Genomic DNA, 16,704 nt, shown 5'->3' on the forward strand with positions numbered 1-16,704 from the left:
AAAAAGCCAGGAAATCAGCTGTGAACTCACGTGCTGACCTCACAGCCAATGCCCGAGCAGCCTTTTTGTTTTGATACATTCCATTCGACTCTTAAAGGAACACTGCATCTTGAAGCCCACCTCCATTCCCGCACCTTCTCCTCCTCTCCCCCCCACCCCCATATCTAGAAGTGAACTTCTGCGCCGAAGGAAAAAGAATCGTGCTGTCTTAAGAAAGGGGGTAGTTTTATGATTCATTTCTCCCCACCCCCAAGTGATTCATTCCCTCCTTAGAAATGATAGCGCCTGCTGATTGTCCTCAAGAGGCATCTGAACTCACCTGACATCACAGGCTTCCCTGCTCTGTGACACAATGGAAATCCCAAATCATTTCCTTTCTTTCTGTACCTACACGGGGAAATGTTCCGGCAAAGCTATGCCAGTACAGTCACACCGCTCTCGTTATAGCAGTGTAAAGCCCCGTGTGGACGTTCTTACTACAGAATGAATGTGCCTTTTTCTGGTTTAACACACGTTTGAAAGCAGTTGAGGGAATACACCTGTTTCCAAGGAACATATTTTTCTCTGTGGGTTGTGAAATCATGATGAGTGATACCACAGAGCTCACTTTAATGAACAAGTTACACTATTTTGCAAAAACAGAGCTAGAAACAAGCATACATTGCAAAAACAAAGCTGCTGCAGAGGACAAAGTTCCTGTGCAATCTGTCTTGTGAATTGAAGAGGCTCACAAGTATTAAAGGAAAACATGTTCTTTGGCTTTGCCACCTTACAGGATACAATCAGTGTTTCAAATTAAAAAATAATTAAACTGCATAATCAGTGATTTTTACTGTGGTTTCAAATCATGCGCTATATGAAAGATAGAGGACCTGATTTTCCACTCACAGCCAGTTGCTGCTCCCTTACCCTGAGCCCCCTGGCCCTGGAACAAGAGCCCCTGCCACCCTTCCCTTCCCTACTATGCAGAGGTGGCTGTCACAAAAGGCAATAGAGCCATCTCCACCAGCTTTTTGGCAGCAGTGTGTTCCCCAGCAGGAGGGGAATTCTTCACTGCTTCTCTCCAAACTCCAGCTGCTTTCAGTCCACTTTGTGCTGTGTTCATAGTGAAAAGTGAATTTAGCAGACCAGACAATCCAGGTCCTTTATTTAGGCCATGCTCCTACAGTGAACTCCATGTTGGAAACCTCTGTGTCCATGTAGTGCCCTATTGGTGCAGGGATTTGTCAGTGCAGACCTGATTACAGTATCCCGGTCTTGAGTGAATCTCAGACAGATGTTCCTTCTCTATGCCCTGGTCTCCATTGGACTCTGGATTATACTCCATTTGATGCTGTATAAATCTACTCTAAGTACCTAGGTAGAGACCTAATACAAGTTCCCAGTATACATTTGTCTGACAGTTTTCACACAATGCATTGTTAGACTGTGGAACTCATTGCCAAGGAAGTTGTGCAAGCCAAGAATTTAGCAAGATTCAAACAGGAACTTGACTATTATATGGATATCAAGAATACCCAGAGTTATCCTCAGACTTCAGATCTTAGTCCAAGCTTTAGCTGCTAGAAATCAAGATGAGACCTAATGCGGGGGGCAGATTATCCCACAGCTGCCTGTTGTGGGGTTCTTGCATCCTCCTCTAAAGCATCTACTGCTGGCCACTATCAGACTGAATACTGGACCAGATGTCCACAGATCTGATCCTGTATATATGGGCATTCCCATATTCCTATTTTTTTCTCTCTACCAACGAGTGTGATACATTTGAGTGAAACTGCTTTGGACAAACTTAATAAAATACAGTTTAAAAGATTATTGGAGAAAACTACATTATTGTTATTCTGTATCAAATGGTAGGGAACTGGGAATAATAATATTTAATAATTAGTAATACTTTGTCCATCTATCGTGCCTTTAAACCAAAGATCTCAAGGAGATTAACAAACCTGAATTAATTAACATTATCAAGTCTTTGTCCAAGGTCACACCCCATATAAGTGAGGCAGGATGGTGCAGTGGTTTGCATGTTAACTTCAGGCTCGGTAGACCTGGGGTCAGTTACTTTCTCTGACACAGACCTTTTGTGTCACCTTAAGTATGATACTTAGTCCCTGTGTATCTTTTCTCTCTCAGAGGTGTTGCGAGGATATATACAGTAAAGATTATGAGGAGTTTAGACACTAGTAATGGATGCTATATATTTACCTTAATACAGGGAGCTAAGCTTAATAGTCCTGACTAGTAGCCCACTGCTGTAACTAATAGACAATGCTGTCATCTGTGTAGCTCCACATAGTTCTGTGAAAGATTTACCAAGAATCATGTGAATTAAATGAAAGGGAGAATTTGATTTAATGTGAACAAAAGCAAGTTCCACACACCTGGATTCTTTCAGCAGCCCCCTGAAAATATGTTGCAATATTAGATGCTATGGATTTATCTTCATGTTGCATGAGGATTATACCCTTGCTAGGACTTTAAAACAGGTACTCAAATGCCAAAGCAGCATCTCTCCCAGCTGAACTAAGGAGAATTCCCAAGTGCTTTTGGTAATTGAAATCTTCTATCAGGTTTCCAGCCACTGAGAGGCAAGACTGTTGCATGTCATTGTCTGAGATCATGGAGTGTTTAGCTGGATGATCCACCACCTACTCACCCACTGATCTCTCCATTCTAGAGTTTACAAATCCACACACTGACCCACAGCATGTAATAAAACTTTAGAAATGTGTGGTGGCCTTTTAGGAATGTTAAAAATCCATCCCCATATGGAAAATGATAAGAACATTTGAGCTCTGTTGGGAATTTTATCTGTATCTCTGCCTGGTAGCCTCTGCCTCAGGCCAGCAAAGCAATAGCTGCAGCCTAGGACAATCAGCTCAAACAGACAGAAGGAGTTGCAGGCTGCAGAGACGGTAACGGTGCTCAGAATAGGACCTCATCTTGGGAAGACAATGGGAGCTCTGCCATTGACTTCAAAGATCACCAGCATCAATCCCAGAACTGCCTGTTATTCTGTGTCATCAGGATTCAGGCCATGAAATTCCTGCTGGATATTTTTCTTTATTACACTCAAGGATGTCTTGTATATTTTTACTCTACCTAGCAATGACGTCATGTTACCATATCGAATTTTGATGATAAAATATTGTATCAATACTTCTGCAGCACCTTTCTCATCTGAGGATCTCAAAGCACTTTAGAAACATTAGTTTAACTGAGCTACACAGCAATGTGGGCCTTAGATGAGAAATACAGAGAGATTGTTTCATTTAGCCCTTTCAGGGCAACCACTGTTGGTGAGGAAACCAGCACTTGTTTAACAATGCAGAGTAACGCTGCACAGTGGTTTGGGAGAGGAAATGAAGAACAACACTTAATTTGATTTAAACTAAAAGGGAAATTCAGGGAGGCTAAATATAATTACTGGTGATGGAATTTGCCAGGGTATGAAGGTTAACACCTCTGCACTTGCAAAAAGTCCCAGAGGCTCCTTAAAACCACAAATGGTCAAGACCTCACAGAATTGACTTTTACCTGGAAAAGCAGCATCTCCAGTAGCAGAATTACTGGTTCAATACTGACGCAGAGGGAAAAGTCCCACCTACTATGTCATCAGCACCACTTCCTGCAGTGGTACCTAGGAGGCTTTTTTCCCACTCAAATGCTGATCAAGCCCAGTTCAGATCTGGGATCACAGGAGAAGGTGGTGTGGCTGCCAGTATAGAGTTCAGACTCTTACTGATTCATAGACTCATATGTTTTAAAGCAGAAGGAATTATTATGATCAGCTAGTTGATCTCCTGCAAACACAGGCCAGAGAACTGCATCTAGCAGTTCATGTGTTAAGCCTGATGACTTGCAGTTGAACAAGAGCAGATAGCTAGTCCTGATTTAAAGATTTTAAAGATGCAGAATGCACCATCTTCCTTAGGAAGTTGTTCCGAGGATTAATCATCACCCTCACTATTAATAATATGTGTCTTATTTCCAATATGAGTATTTTTTGCTTCAGCTTCCAACCACTGGATCTTGTTCAGTCTTCTCTGCTAGATTAAAGAGCCCTCTAGTACCAGATATTGTCTCCATCTGTAGGTACTTGTAGACTACCATCAAATCATCTTTTAACCTTCTTTTTGAGAAGCTGAATAGATCCAGCTCCTTAAATGTCTCACTGTAAATCAAGTTTTCCAGTCCTTTCAGCATGCTTGTAGTTGCACTCTGAACCATCTCCCATTTTTCAAAATCATTTTACAAGTGTGGACACCAGAACTGGACATAGTATTCCAGTGATGATCTCACTAATGCCAAATACAGAGGTCATATCATCTCCCTACTCCTATTCAGAGTCCCCCCTGTTTATACAGCCAAAGATTGTGTGAGCCCTTCTGGCCACAACATCGTGCTGAGAACTCAGAAATCTGGTAACAGAGGGCTTTTCAATCTAGCACACAAAGGTGTAACAAGATCTAATGGCTGGAAATTGAAGCTGGATAAATTCAGACTAGAAATAAGGTGCAATTTTTTTACAGTGAGAATAATTCATCACTGGAACAATTTACCAAGGGCAGTGATGCATTCTCCATCACTGGAAATTTTAAAATCAAGATTGTCTGTTTTCCTAAAAAATGTGCTTTAGTTCAAACAGAAATTCAGGAAAAACCCATGACTTGTGTTACACAGGCAGTCAGACTGGATGTTTTCAACTGTCCCCCCTGTCTTTATAATCTATTCATCTACATTCAGATGGTTTCCAGCCTGCTTCCTTTTCCAGAGTCACTATTTTCCAGGATACAGACCCCCATCCCGTAACTATGACCACAATTCTTTGTTCCAACAGTTAGGCCCTTGAATTTAGCTGTATTAAAACTGTACCATTATGAGCTGGGTGTAGGGTGACCACTCATCCCAAATTGGGCAGGACGGTCCCCAAATGCAGAGTTCAAGTCTCAGTCCTGGGCTCAGGGCCGGCACTTCCATTAGGCGACCCTAGGCAGTCGCCTAGGGCGCCAGGATTTGGGGGGCAGCATTTTGTGCGCTCCCCACAGGGCACACGGGAGCTTCCGGTTTCGCTCCCGTTGCACCGCCAAAGAAGGACCTTCTGCCGACATGCCGCGGAAAACAGCGGCAGGCAATTGAGCACCTCAATGACTGCCGCTGTTGCCTGCGGCATTGCAGCGGAGGGTCCTTCTTCGGTGGTGTGACGGGAGCGGAACTGAAAGCTCCCGCGCGCCCCATGGGAAGCGCACAAAATGCCACCCCCCCGAATTCCGCCTAGAGCGGCAGAAACCCTGGTGCCGCTCCTGCCTGGGCTGAATGACTCTGGGACAGCATTTGTCCTGAATTCCCTGGAGCACTGCTCTCTCTGCACCTGCCTGAGGCTCCAGGGTGGTGCCAGTTTCTTCCTGCTGGTGATGGTGGAGCAGGGGGGGCGGCGCGGGAAGGGGGCCTGAGGTGGGCCTTAGCCCCCCTCACCATGAGGCCCCGCCCCTGCTTCTCCTCTCCCCTGAGGCCCTGCCCCTGGCCAGGCCAAAAACCAGAGCAGGGCAGTAGTAACAGCTGCCCTGTATGGTGCGTCTCTGGGGGTGGGCACACAGGCCTGGGGCTGCTCTTGGGCATCCCGGCCCCCTGTCCAGGGCAGATGGAGGGTCTGAGGCTCCCCACAGTGGCCCAGGCTCCCTGGGTGGCTCTTACCATAGCCTGGCTGTGGCTTCTGGCCTGCCTAGGGAGTGGGACCTTGAAGGGAAGAAGAGGAGCAGGGTTTGGGGCCTCAGGGGGAAGAAGAGGAGCTGGAAGCGGGGTCATGGGGGGTGTCCCTCCATGTGTCCCTCTTTTGCCTTTTGAAAAGGGGGTCACACTAGCTAGTGAACCCTTGTTACAGGTTCCTCACGGAGACTGATAAGCTTGAATACACTCTTCAGTTAACATAATTGTAAGGACAAGCCCCGTCTAGGATAAAGGGAATATGTGAACACACTCAGGAATGTTCCTTGATTATTGCTTTGTGTATGGCTCTGTGTGTGTTGTGTGTGTGAAGGTGGAACATAGTGGACAGAAAGCAATGCAGCCAGCCAGAAGGAGCAGCTGAAAATGCAATGTCTGACCCTGAAAGAAACCTGGCGGGGGGTGGGGGGGAGGAAGGTTTCTGGCTCAGGGTGCAGGCTGAAAAGAGTTTTCTTGCTGTTGTGAGCAAAAGAAGCTGTTTTCTGCTATTTGCTTCCTTGTGTGTACGTTCATTGTCAATGAACAAAACTGCATCAAAGAAATACCTGACTACCACAATTTCTGCTCCCAACTGGAACATCCCCAGGGTCCCAAACTAGCCACTCAGGCCAAAAATGGACCACAGAATAAAAAGTAACTGATTTCATTTCAGACAGCAAATTACACTCCTGCCTACTTTAGGCCAGCCCTGTGCTCCACTGGACTTATTTAGCTATTGTGAAAACCATAGTGCATCCTGGGGTGTCAGAGCAGAGTGTGAGGACGGGGTTGGCCCTAAAAACCAAACAGTCTATTTTAGAATGTCAGCTGACAATGGTAAGCTCATTGTAAATGTAAAGTGCTTGGTAAGTTGTTCCAATGGTTAATTACCCTCACTGTTAAAAAATTATGCGTTATTTCTAATCTTAACCTGGCTACATTCATCTTCCAGCCATTACATCTCCTACAAGTGCTATGCATTACGATGCCGATTATTAATGTGCTGAATACCCTTCTCAGACCTGGCTATTGAGGACATTTAACAATATACGGCTGCCAATTTCAGTTCAGATGCAGAAGTCTCCTCTGAACATAAGGTTTAGTGAAGCTGTTGTGACACCCTAGACCTCTCTTCCCATTGGCTTTCCCTTGGTAGGGATGCACTCAGCAGGATTGTCCCCTCCCACCCTGTGTGCATTCTTCATAGAGACCCAGACAATAAAAGAATTTGTGGAATGAAAGTGGGTGGAGAATATAAAATCCTTATGTGGGAGATCTGCCTGTGAGTGTGTTACTCAGGCAGCTTACTCAGCTTGTCCTTTAAGGCAGAGTTTCCTAGCCTATGTTGCCATTAAAATATGTGGAGGAAAGGTACAGTTGATTAAAGCTCAGGGCAGACGAGAAGGTTGGTTGGCTGGTTGGCTAAATCACTAACTTTTCTCCACTGGATTTCTAATGAATTTGAGTTCTCTGTGGGTCACATTAAAAAATGTGTTCAGTGGCTGAAGCCTACAGATCCATTTTCAAAAGTGGCCACTAAACATGAGTACTTCCATCTTGGGTGCCCTAACTGCGGTACTTAGGGCCTGATTGCCAGAACTGCTGTGCATCCGAAACCCCCACTCTCTTGATTTGAAGCTATGGGTGCTCAGCAGCTCTGAAAAGCAGACATGAGCTGCCTTAAGTTGGGCTCCTTAAACATGAAAGTTTTGACCTTAGCACTTGCTTGATGTTTGTCCATAACACAAAATCCGCCACACAAGGAGCAAAGCACGGGGGAGATGGGAAAGGAGAGGCACTCATTTAATGCTGCAGACCAGGACAGAAATAGGAAACAGCAGCATGCCAGAGGGTGATGGGAAAGCAGAGGAGCTCCTGAGGGCTTGTGTGAGCCAAGGACAATGGCAGGGATGATGAGGGAGCAAGAAGGAGCACCGGGAAGTGTCTGATTTCTGTCTTTCATTTTCCCTTGGAAGAAATGCTGGCACTCAGCTCCTGCAAGCCCTTCCTCACTATGGTCGATAAACCCTGGCCATTAAAATGCAAAGCCAACATTTGTGCTAAAGAAACCTGGAAGGGCCAGCTGTAGAGCTGAAAGAGAGGTTCTCCAGAGTCTCATTAGTTTCTAGCCTCTCTGCTGATGCCCACAAGGGGGCCAACTGATGCAGTGATTTTTACCAGGTAGACACTTATCTACTGGCAACTAGCCACCAGTCCGTTATCAGACAGTGACAATGTTTGGTTACTCCCATGCTGGATTTGAACCAGTGACCTAGAGGTAGGAGACTTGGTATCTCATTATCAATCTCTGAGCCATTCAGTGACCCTTAAGATATGTCATTTAGCATGTGATACCTGTCAAATCAGATCCATTTCTTGGCCTAACCACTGTGATTGCCTTAATATTCCTCCCACTAGGTGGCACAATCAGCACAACTGAAATGTCAGTATTCCCGAAACAAGTCTTACAAACAGGCTTCCTGTCAATTCGATTCTGCAGCGGTCCTGGGGGCAAGCCAAGGGGGTTCTTCCTGGTACCTGGGGTGACAATGTGGTGAGGCTGAGGATGCGGAGTTATGGATGACCTGCTTCTCCTTTCAATGTGCATACCTTAAAACAGGGATGGGCAAACTTTTTGGCCCGAGGGTCCACATTGGGGTTCCAAAACTGTATGGGGGGCTGGGTAGGGAAGGCTGTGTCTCCCCAAACGGTCTAGCCCCCGTCCTCTATCCGCCCTCCCACTTCCTGCCCCCTGACTGCCCCCCTCAGATCTCCCGACCCATCCAACCCTCCCTGCTCCTTGTCCCCTGACTGCCCCCTCCTGGGACCCCCGCCCCAACCGCCCCCTGGAACCCAATCCCTTAGCCAACCCCCCCTGCTCCCTGTCCCCTGACTGCCCCAAACCCTATCCACACCCCTGCCCCCTGACAGGCCCCCTGGGACTCCCATACCAATCCAACCACCTCCTGATCCCCTGTCCCCTGACTGCCCCTGGGACCCCCTGCCCCTTATCCAACCCCCCCACTTCCCGTCACCTTACCATGCTGCTCAGAGCACCAGGACTGGCAGCCGTGCCACCCGGCCGGAGCCAGCCACGCCGCCACGCAGTCTAGAGCACCGGGGCAGGCCGGCGGCTCTCGCAGCCGCGCTGCCCAGCAGGAGCTTGCAGCCCCACTGCCCAGAGCGCTGGCGGCACAGCAAGCTGAGGTTGCAGGGGAGGGGAGCTAGCCTTCCCGGCCGGGAGCTCAAGGACCGGGCAGGTCGGTCCCATAGTCTGGATGTGGTCCGCGGGCTGCAGTTTGCCCACCTCTGCCTTAAAAGCATGGAGCATAAACACAACATAGCTATGTATGGAGGATGATCATTGAATCCATACATGATGCCAGAATCTTGAGAAGGAGACAGTAGGAGCAGGATTAGAGAAGGCAGCAGTGTGTGGGGGACTACAAACCATTAGGGAATTGCAGGCTCTGGAGAAGAGTGGCAAAGTCAGAAACAAGAGGAAAGAGAGGCACATGGTATCCTAGACACTCTTTCAGGCTGGAGAAAGGAAGGAGATGGTGGGATTGACGGGGGAGGGAAGGCAGCAGCATAAGGAGTGACGGAGGGGCTTTAGAGCAGAGAGGGAGGCTGTGGGATTGGGATTGATCAGGGAGAGAAAGCAGCAACGGGAGTGAGAAAATACGACTTCCTGTGGCTGGTAACTTGTCTTCTTCCAGCAACACTCCTTGAGGTAAAAGTATCGGCCTGAAAGCCTAAACTGGCATCTGCCCTGAAAATTGGTGTCCTGCATATTTCAGAGGCTGTTTGTGGAGTTCACTGTGTTGTGATGATTTGTGATGTAGCAATGACAGTTCCATGGAATTCGATGACATCTGACTGCCATGTGATTCAGCTTGATGCAACGGGGCAACATTTTGAAAGCAATACGATGACACTCTGATGACAAAACGCAGAGATGCTTTGTTGCCATGTGATGTTTTGCTGCATGGTGTCCGCGTTTTCACAAGATTCAGCCACATTTTGCCTTGTTGCGGCTACGTTTTGATGCTCGGTGGCAGCGTTTTGCCAAGATGTCGCTGTGTTTGGGATGTGATGTACCCAGCACTTTTTGGACCTGGTCAGGAGTGGCACCAGAGTTTTTGGTGCCCTAGGTGGGGGTCCTTCCGCGCTCCCGGTCTTTGGCGACAATTCTGCTGTGTGTGGGGGGTCCTTCTGTGCTCCCGGTCTTCAGGACACTTCGGCAGCGGGTCCCGGAGCGAGTAAAGGACCTGCTGCAGAATTGCCGCTGCCACCCCATATCGCGGAAGGACCCCCCGCCACCGAATTGCTGCCGAGGGCGGCAAAATTCTGCTCTCCCAAATCCTGGTGCCCTAGGCGACTGCCTAGGTCTCCTAAATGGAAGCGCCAGCCCTGGACCTGGTGCAGCCATATTTTGCCTGTAATAACTGGACAGGCCGGCGATGTTTGGACTTGGCCTTGGCCACATTGTCCACTCTTGCCACAGGGCAACTATGGTTTAATGTGACGCGGCCACGTTTTGTGGCCACAGCTGGTTTCGCCTCAGTGGACCAGCCTCCCAAAGGCGAACGGGTGACTATCCTGGGTCAGGAAGTGGGTCATTGCCGGGGGGAGGGTGGAATTTCCCCCCTACACCAAATCTCAGCATCTAGGCTGGAGCTCAGAGCCTTGTGGGGCAGCGGGGCGTGGCTACGATGACCACGCCCCTTCCTCCGAGGGCCCAATGGCCATAGAGTTCCGGCGGTGGGGGCGGGGCTGGCTGTTCCGGGCTCAGCTGCGCGCCTCGCCTGCCCGGGGCTCAGTGTCTCGCCTTCCAGCAGCCGGGCTCGTGCACCCCGGGGACATGCTCCGGTCCCGCGCCGCGCCCCCGGCCTCCGCCAGCGCCTAGCTCCGCTCAGCCCAGCGCAGCGCCCGGCCTGCGCCGCCGCCCCAGCCATGTCCCTCCCCAGAGGTAGGAGAGATCGGGGGGTTTCACCCCAGCTGCAGCCTCCTCGCTGGGCTACGGGCTGGCGGTCTCCCCTCCGGGCAACGGGGTCCCCCCTGCGCGGTGCTCCGCTTCTGGGCTACGGAGCGGGGGGTCCCCCCCATGCGCTCCCCGGGGAGTGGCCCTGCCGCGCTGGGGGTGCCCCCTCCAAGTTACGGGGCCCCCTTGTTCTCCATCCGGGGTGTTCCCCGGGGAGTAGCCCTGCCGCGCTGGGGGTGCCCCCTCCAAGTTACGGGGTCCCCTTGCTCTCCATCCGGGGTGTTCCCCGGGGAGTGGCCCTGCAGCGCTGGGGGTGCCCCCTCCAAGTTACGGGGCCCCCTTGCTCTCCATCCGGGGTGTTCCCCGGGGAGTGGCCCTGCCGCGCTGGGGGTGCCCCCTCCAAGTTACGGGGTCCCCCTGCTCTCCATCCGGGGTGCTCCCCTTCGGATTACGGGCTGGTGGTCCCCCCAGTGCGCTCGCTGGGAAGTGCCCCTGCCGTGCTGGGTTATAGGCTGGGGGTCCTCCTTGCTGGTTCTATACCGCTAGCCAGCATCCCGAGCTGGGTATATTCTGTCTTTCTCTCTCTCTCTCTCTCTGCCCCATCTGCATCCATTGCATTGTTGCCCTGCCAGGATGCTCTCTGATTCTCCTCCTCGGTTACAGGGCTGCCCAGAATGCGCCTGGTTCACCTAAAATCTTCTGCCCAACTTCTCATTCTTCTCCCCTCTAACTACCTGGAGTTTAGAGTGACTCTGCTCCAGAGCTCCTTGACTGGCTACAGTTCTCCATCCAGCAGGGCAGATTTTGGTGTGTGCTCTGTCAACAGGGTGACCGGCCAGGCAACCACTTGCATCTGGTGGTAGGTGCATGTTTTGATGTCTCTCCTCACTTGTTTTTCCCTCCCATCCTCCAGTATAGCTGGGGAAGAGTATTTGCTGCCTACAGGTCAAATGCTGCTGCAGGAGACCCTCTGAGATTGGCTGAGACTGGGAAGGGGCAACCTGTCTGTTGCTGGGTATGTGGAGGATGGCATTAACACAACAGGAGCAGCCATGAATCAAAGAAAGAGGGTCGGTGGGACAGGGCTGGTTCATGGACAAGGGAACTGAGCAGCATGACAGATCAGATTTGCCTGTGTCTTGATGCTGCTAATCTGATTTACAGGAACATACCATAAAAAGAGACCTTTAATACGAGGCGGATTCACAGTAGTGTTTGTGTTATTTGCTCATGGATGGGGATGCCACTGGGGGAAACATTTGTGGTATTAGCAACCAGAGTTGCAGCCTGGTCACTGTGAGTGAAATCTCTGTAATTCCAGTTCTTCTTCACTGCTTAGCCAGTCGGCTGTAGCAATTGTTCGCCATTTGGTCCGTTCCTGCGCAGCTGCAAAGGCTTGACGACCTGAGAGTCCAACATCGGAACAGACTCTGTGAACCTATGTAATTCTAGTTGGATCAGACTAAATGTTTTCCAGCTTGGATGCTGTTTGAAAGCCAGGGATCTGGAGGTGGTGGTTGGAGAAGGAGCTATGGCATTTCTGAAGCTTTGGGCTTCAAAAGTGTTGAATATGGTGTCAGAGCGTTCAGATGGAGGGCTTTGCATTGGTCTGTTTCTGGGTATACTGAGAGAGACAAAAAACCTTTGTAAGCATATTCCTCAGTCCTGACTCAGCACTGAAATATGAACTGGATGACTGTATACTACTTCAGTAGAGTTACATAAGCTGGGAAGATACCTGATTGTTGCCTAATCTTTCATGTGTACATCACTTGTTAGCTGCATGCTTGCTCTACAGCCAGAAATTAATAGGTAGCAATAGTTATGGCTCTTTTACTTTGCCTTGGTTATGTAGAATAGAATCTTTGAAGTTCGACTCTTGTAATCAAGTTGTTTGTAAAGAGCCTAGCAAGACTTTGGTTCTATATATACAAATATGAAAGACTGGTTCCCTGTTCCAAGGAATTTACAATCTAAGGCCTTGATCTTGCTGTCACATACATAGATGCTTAACTTGAAGCAGGTGAGTAGTTCCATAGTAGTCAAAGGGACTGTGCACACACACACAGGTGTTTGCAGGATTGTGGCCTATGATGTTAGAAAGCTGCATACAATTAAAGTTGCTCATGAAGAGAAATACGCTGATTACAAGCCGCGGTGCTTTGGTTTTACTGCAATACGTTACTACTTTGGCTCAATTACTGCAGTAAGTTTGTGGCTGAATAAACAGATGAGTGATTTCCATAGGTGGATCAATGGGGCAGTGTACTGTGTCTGTCTGTTGAGGTGTTGCGTATGTTACAGTCTAAAACTGAGCAAGACTGACTGGCTTTCATTGAAAACGTTAGACTAAAATACGGTAACTAAACCTACTGGTTAAACAGTCTGCTCAGCTGAATAAATGTCTATTAGAGACAATATGAGAAATAAAAACAACAAAATATTAGTTTTAAGTGCACGCTGGTATATCAAAAGTTAGAGTTTGTATTGCAGTGCACACACACCAGTTCTTATCACTCTCTTTCATTCTGATGTCAGATTGTAGCCAAGCTTGGTCAGCATTTTCATATGCAACCTGAGTAATGACCTGTGTCATTGTCATGATGCAAAATCATTATTTTTGTATATTTTGTACTTTTTAGAAAAATAAAATGGGGAGTCAGGCCAGTTTCCCATTCAATCCCAAAGATTTAGTTGCAATTTCTGGAGGAAATGTCCGCTCGAAGAACAGCATAGGCAAAAGTGCAATAAGATTGTGTTATTGTGACTTCATGACTGCATTACTTAAATAGATCTATGGGAAAGATAATAGCAACAGTTTTTTTTCCCAAAAGAAAATCACTTTTGCAGCTTAGTAAACTTTACAGTGTTCTGTGAATGTAAATTTCTGTGGATGAGAGTGGTGCAGATACAGAGCAGTAGCCTGTGATGTAACTTCAATAGTTTTAGATAAAATTGCATGTAAAGGAAATACACAGGAACATCTGTCCCTCTAGTACTCCTGGCTTTTGAGCAGAGCTGTGTTTGATCTTTCGCTGTATCTGACATTGATTCTGAGTTCTGACACAGCCTGATTTGATGAGTGCATGTCTATCAGGCTTTGCCATATTTTCCCATGTGTCCTTGTTATGTGCAGCTAACAAACATGAGCATGTGTCATGGACATTATTATTTGTATAGGTCCAGTGGTATGTCTTGTGCCTTACCAATGAGTAAGAAGACAAGCTCTCTGCCCTGAGGTACTTGCAATCCTAAATTAGGCAGCTGACATAATAAGAAATTACATTGGGGTGGGCTGAGGAGGAAAGGAAAGGGAGGAGGTGGAGGTGGAGAGGAATAATTATTCCTGATAATTCTGATGAAGAAGGTAAGAGGGGGCAGATTTGTGATTAGTGATGGCCAGCGGGATGAAGGCAGGAAGGGAATGCATGAGATTTAATTACTGCTTCTCGTTTGTTACTGGAATAAAGTGGATTTAGATTTTGGGGGACTTTTCTTCTCCCAGGATGATGCACAGGAAACTTGAAATCAGGCTCATGTGAGTGGATGAACAACACGTAAATATGACTTTGTTTTAAATGGTTGTGTCTGAAACAGGGGGAATGTGAACTTGAGTTTCCTGTTTGCTGTGTAACTGTGGTATGAATCAGCAGCGGTATAATGGTTCTGAATGGAGCTGCTGACTCATATGCAAGGGAACATATGCTAGAACTAGCTTCCTGGATGGAAGGAGGTCAGCTATGCTGCTTAAAGAGGCAATCGTGAGTTGGCCTGATGGAAAGGAGAGGTGAGCCCCTCTCTTTCCTTAGCAGCCTTTCTGTCTGATGATGGTGCTGAGAGTCTGTCCTCTGCAGAGGAACTGGATGAGACTAGGGCATGAGCCTAATACAGGGGAAGGATTTGCAAGGAATCATATACTTATTTGCAAGGTTCTTTGCCTGTAGGCAGATACTGAGTGCAGGGAATATGCTTCCTTCAGAACATGCCCATACTTGCTTTGGGGAAAGCGGGTACTTTAAAATTATCTGCACTTCAAAGCTGCTGGCTGTATGGATTGACCTTTCTAGTCTTCTGAGAAGAGCTGGTGCCTGCCTGAAATACAATTGCTGCTAATGTCTTTCTGGGTGCCCTTCTGCGTCATCTAACACATGCATGACCTGTTGCTTTCTAGTATGTATAGTTACATTTTTGAGTCCATTCAAGTATAATGATTACCTGGTTCTCATATTGGCCTGAGATTGACAGCTCCATCTCTGTCCATATCCTTTACCACCCTTTGTCTGACCTGAGCATTTTCCTTGTCTGCTTCCTTTGTCTCCTCTTATGCTGCGATCTATGTTTGGATCAGCCGCCCAGTTAATTGACCAAGCAACTACCTCCTCTGGAAACCTCTACTCTTGGAGTTCTCAAACTTCATTGTACCTCGACCCCCTTCTGACAACAAAAATTACTACATGGCCCCGGGAGTGGGGATCAAAGCCTGAGCCCTGCTGCCCCGGATGGGGGAGCCCAGGCCCCCGGGCTTCAGCCTCGGCTTGGGCGATGGGGCTCAGGCTTCAGCTTCAGGCCTGGGCCCCAGCAAGTTTTTAAGACGGCCCTTGTGACTCCCATTAAAACAGGGTTGTGACCCACAATTTGAGAACCACTGCTCTACTCTCATCCCATGAGTGCTCAGCTACCGTGACTGCACACCATTCTGTTCTCCTCTGACTTGCTTTGTACCTTTGAAGCATAAGCCCTTCAGGACGGGAACTTATTGGTGGGTGAGCACTGCTCGCCTTTTGTCTGGTGACATATGTTTGCTCTGCAAGAAAGGCTTAGTTTGATTAGACTGCACAGGCTGCCATTCATTGACCATCGTGGCATTAGATCACTGTGGCCATCCTATTGGCTAGGTTGAATGTTCAGCGTTGGCTTCTGTTGGGGGGAAACTTGTTGCGTGGAGTCTGGCAGAGTCGCTTCCTCTTATCTATTGCTTCCATTTCTTGGTCTTAATCTGATCAGGATATGAAACAGGGACAGTTTCTCTGTAACTCTCAAATGGAATAGCTACAAATATCACATTGCAGCTTTCAAAATTAGACTGTCATTTCTGTTTATTCATAGCATTGTCTTCTAACTTTTGCAGTTTTTTAGATGCTGTGTAACTTCGAACTGTTGCATGTAAGACTTTTGACTGGAATGATGATAGGTGGGAAGCTCCGTTTGTCCAGCATAAACACCTTACATGGACCATATATAAAGTGCAACTAACTGTGCCTTCAGCTTTGCAATTGTGTATAATTCACCCTTCCATAGATTTAAGTGGGATGCTGTCACAGATAAACGGCTCGGAATGTGGCTTGCTTTTTACTGTGCTTTGTTTTTGAAATCCGTGTTGTTCTTTGTTCAGAAAAGCAGGTGCTTTAATTAAAAGAATTAAGGGGACATTTGGGTTCTAAAACGGAGGGTGGGGGGGAGGTGGAGAGGGAAGCAAAAAAGGTGTTTTTATGTGTCCTGAGAAACAAAGGTCCTGGTAGATTTCCCCCAAAAAGGTAGGTAGAAAGTTACAGCATTGAAATGAGGAGAAATGCAACTAGGACATCTGGAAGAGAATCTGTATGAGAACTGCACTTGGGGGAGTTTCTGTAGCCTCAGTAACAAGGTAGCAAAAGCACATTCTTCTCTTGTGGTCTGAGATTCTCCTCTGAGACAGGAAGGAATGAGTGACTGAGAAATGTCAGGTGTCATGCATGTGAGCATCTGCTTTTCAAACCCATCTGCATTTACTTCCCTTTTCATGCACACTTATGTGAAGTGCTGGATCTGTCTTTTCTGGAGCAATGGCCCTCTGTCTGGATTGCGGTTATTGTGGCTGCAAAATTAGATTTTTAAAAGAGAGGGCTAGAAAAAAAAAAGTGGCACATTTTTCTTTGCAGAGGGGCTTGAATTGAAACTAGACTTTTATTAAAGAGCAGCCGCATTTCAGGAGGTGCAGAAAAATCATCTGTGAATGATCTGCTGCTTTCCTAGCAATA

The 16,704-nt window shown here is 47.7% G+C and overlaps 1 protein-coding gene across 1 annotated transcript in view; it reads left to right on the top strand.

Annotated features, from left to right (window-relative positions):
• Positions 1 to 10,524: 10,524 nt before the first annotated feature.
• The window catches only part of MAP2K3 (mitogen-activated protein kinase kinase 3), a 50,689-nt gene continuing 44,509 nt past the window's right edge, over positions 10,525 to 16,704 (top strand). Inside the window, exon 1 of the mRNA XM_050966597.1 lies at positions 10,525 to 10,675. Within this exon, the coding sequence (XP_050822554.1) occupies positions 10,660 to 10,675 (16 nt within the window). The 5' untranslated portion in view covers positions 10,525 to 10,659. The remainder of the gene's footprint in view (positions 10,676 to 16,704) is intronic.

The sequence above is a fragment of the Gopherus flavomarginatus genome, chromosome 9, assembly GCF_025201925.1.
Source record: "Gopherus flavomarginatus isolate rGopFla2 chromosome 9, rGopFla2.mat.asm, whole genome shotgun sequence".
Classification (NCBI taxonomy): Eukaryota; Metazoa; Chordata; order Testudines; family Testudinidae; genus Gopherus; species Gopherus flavomarginatus.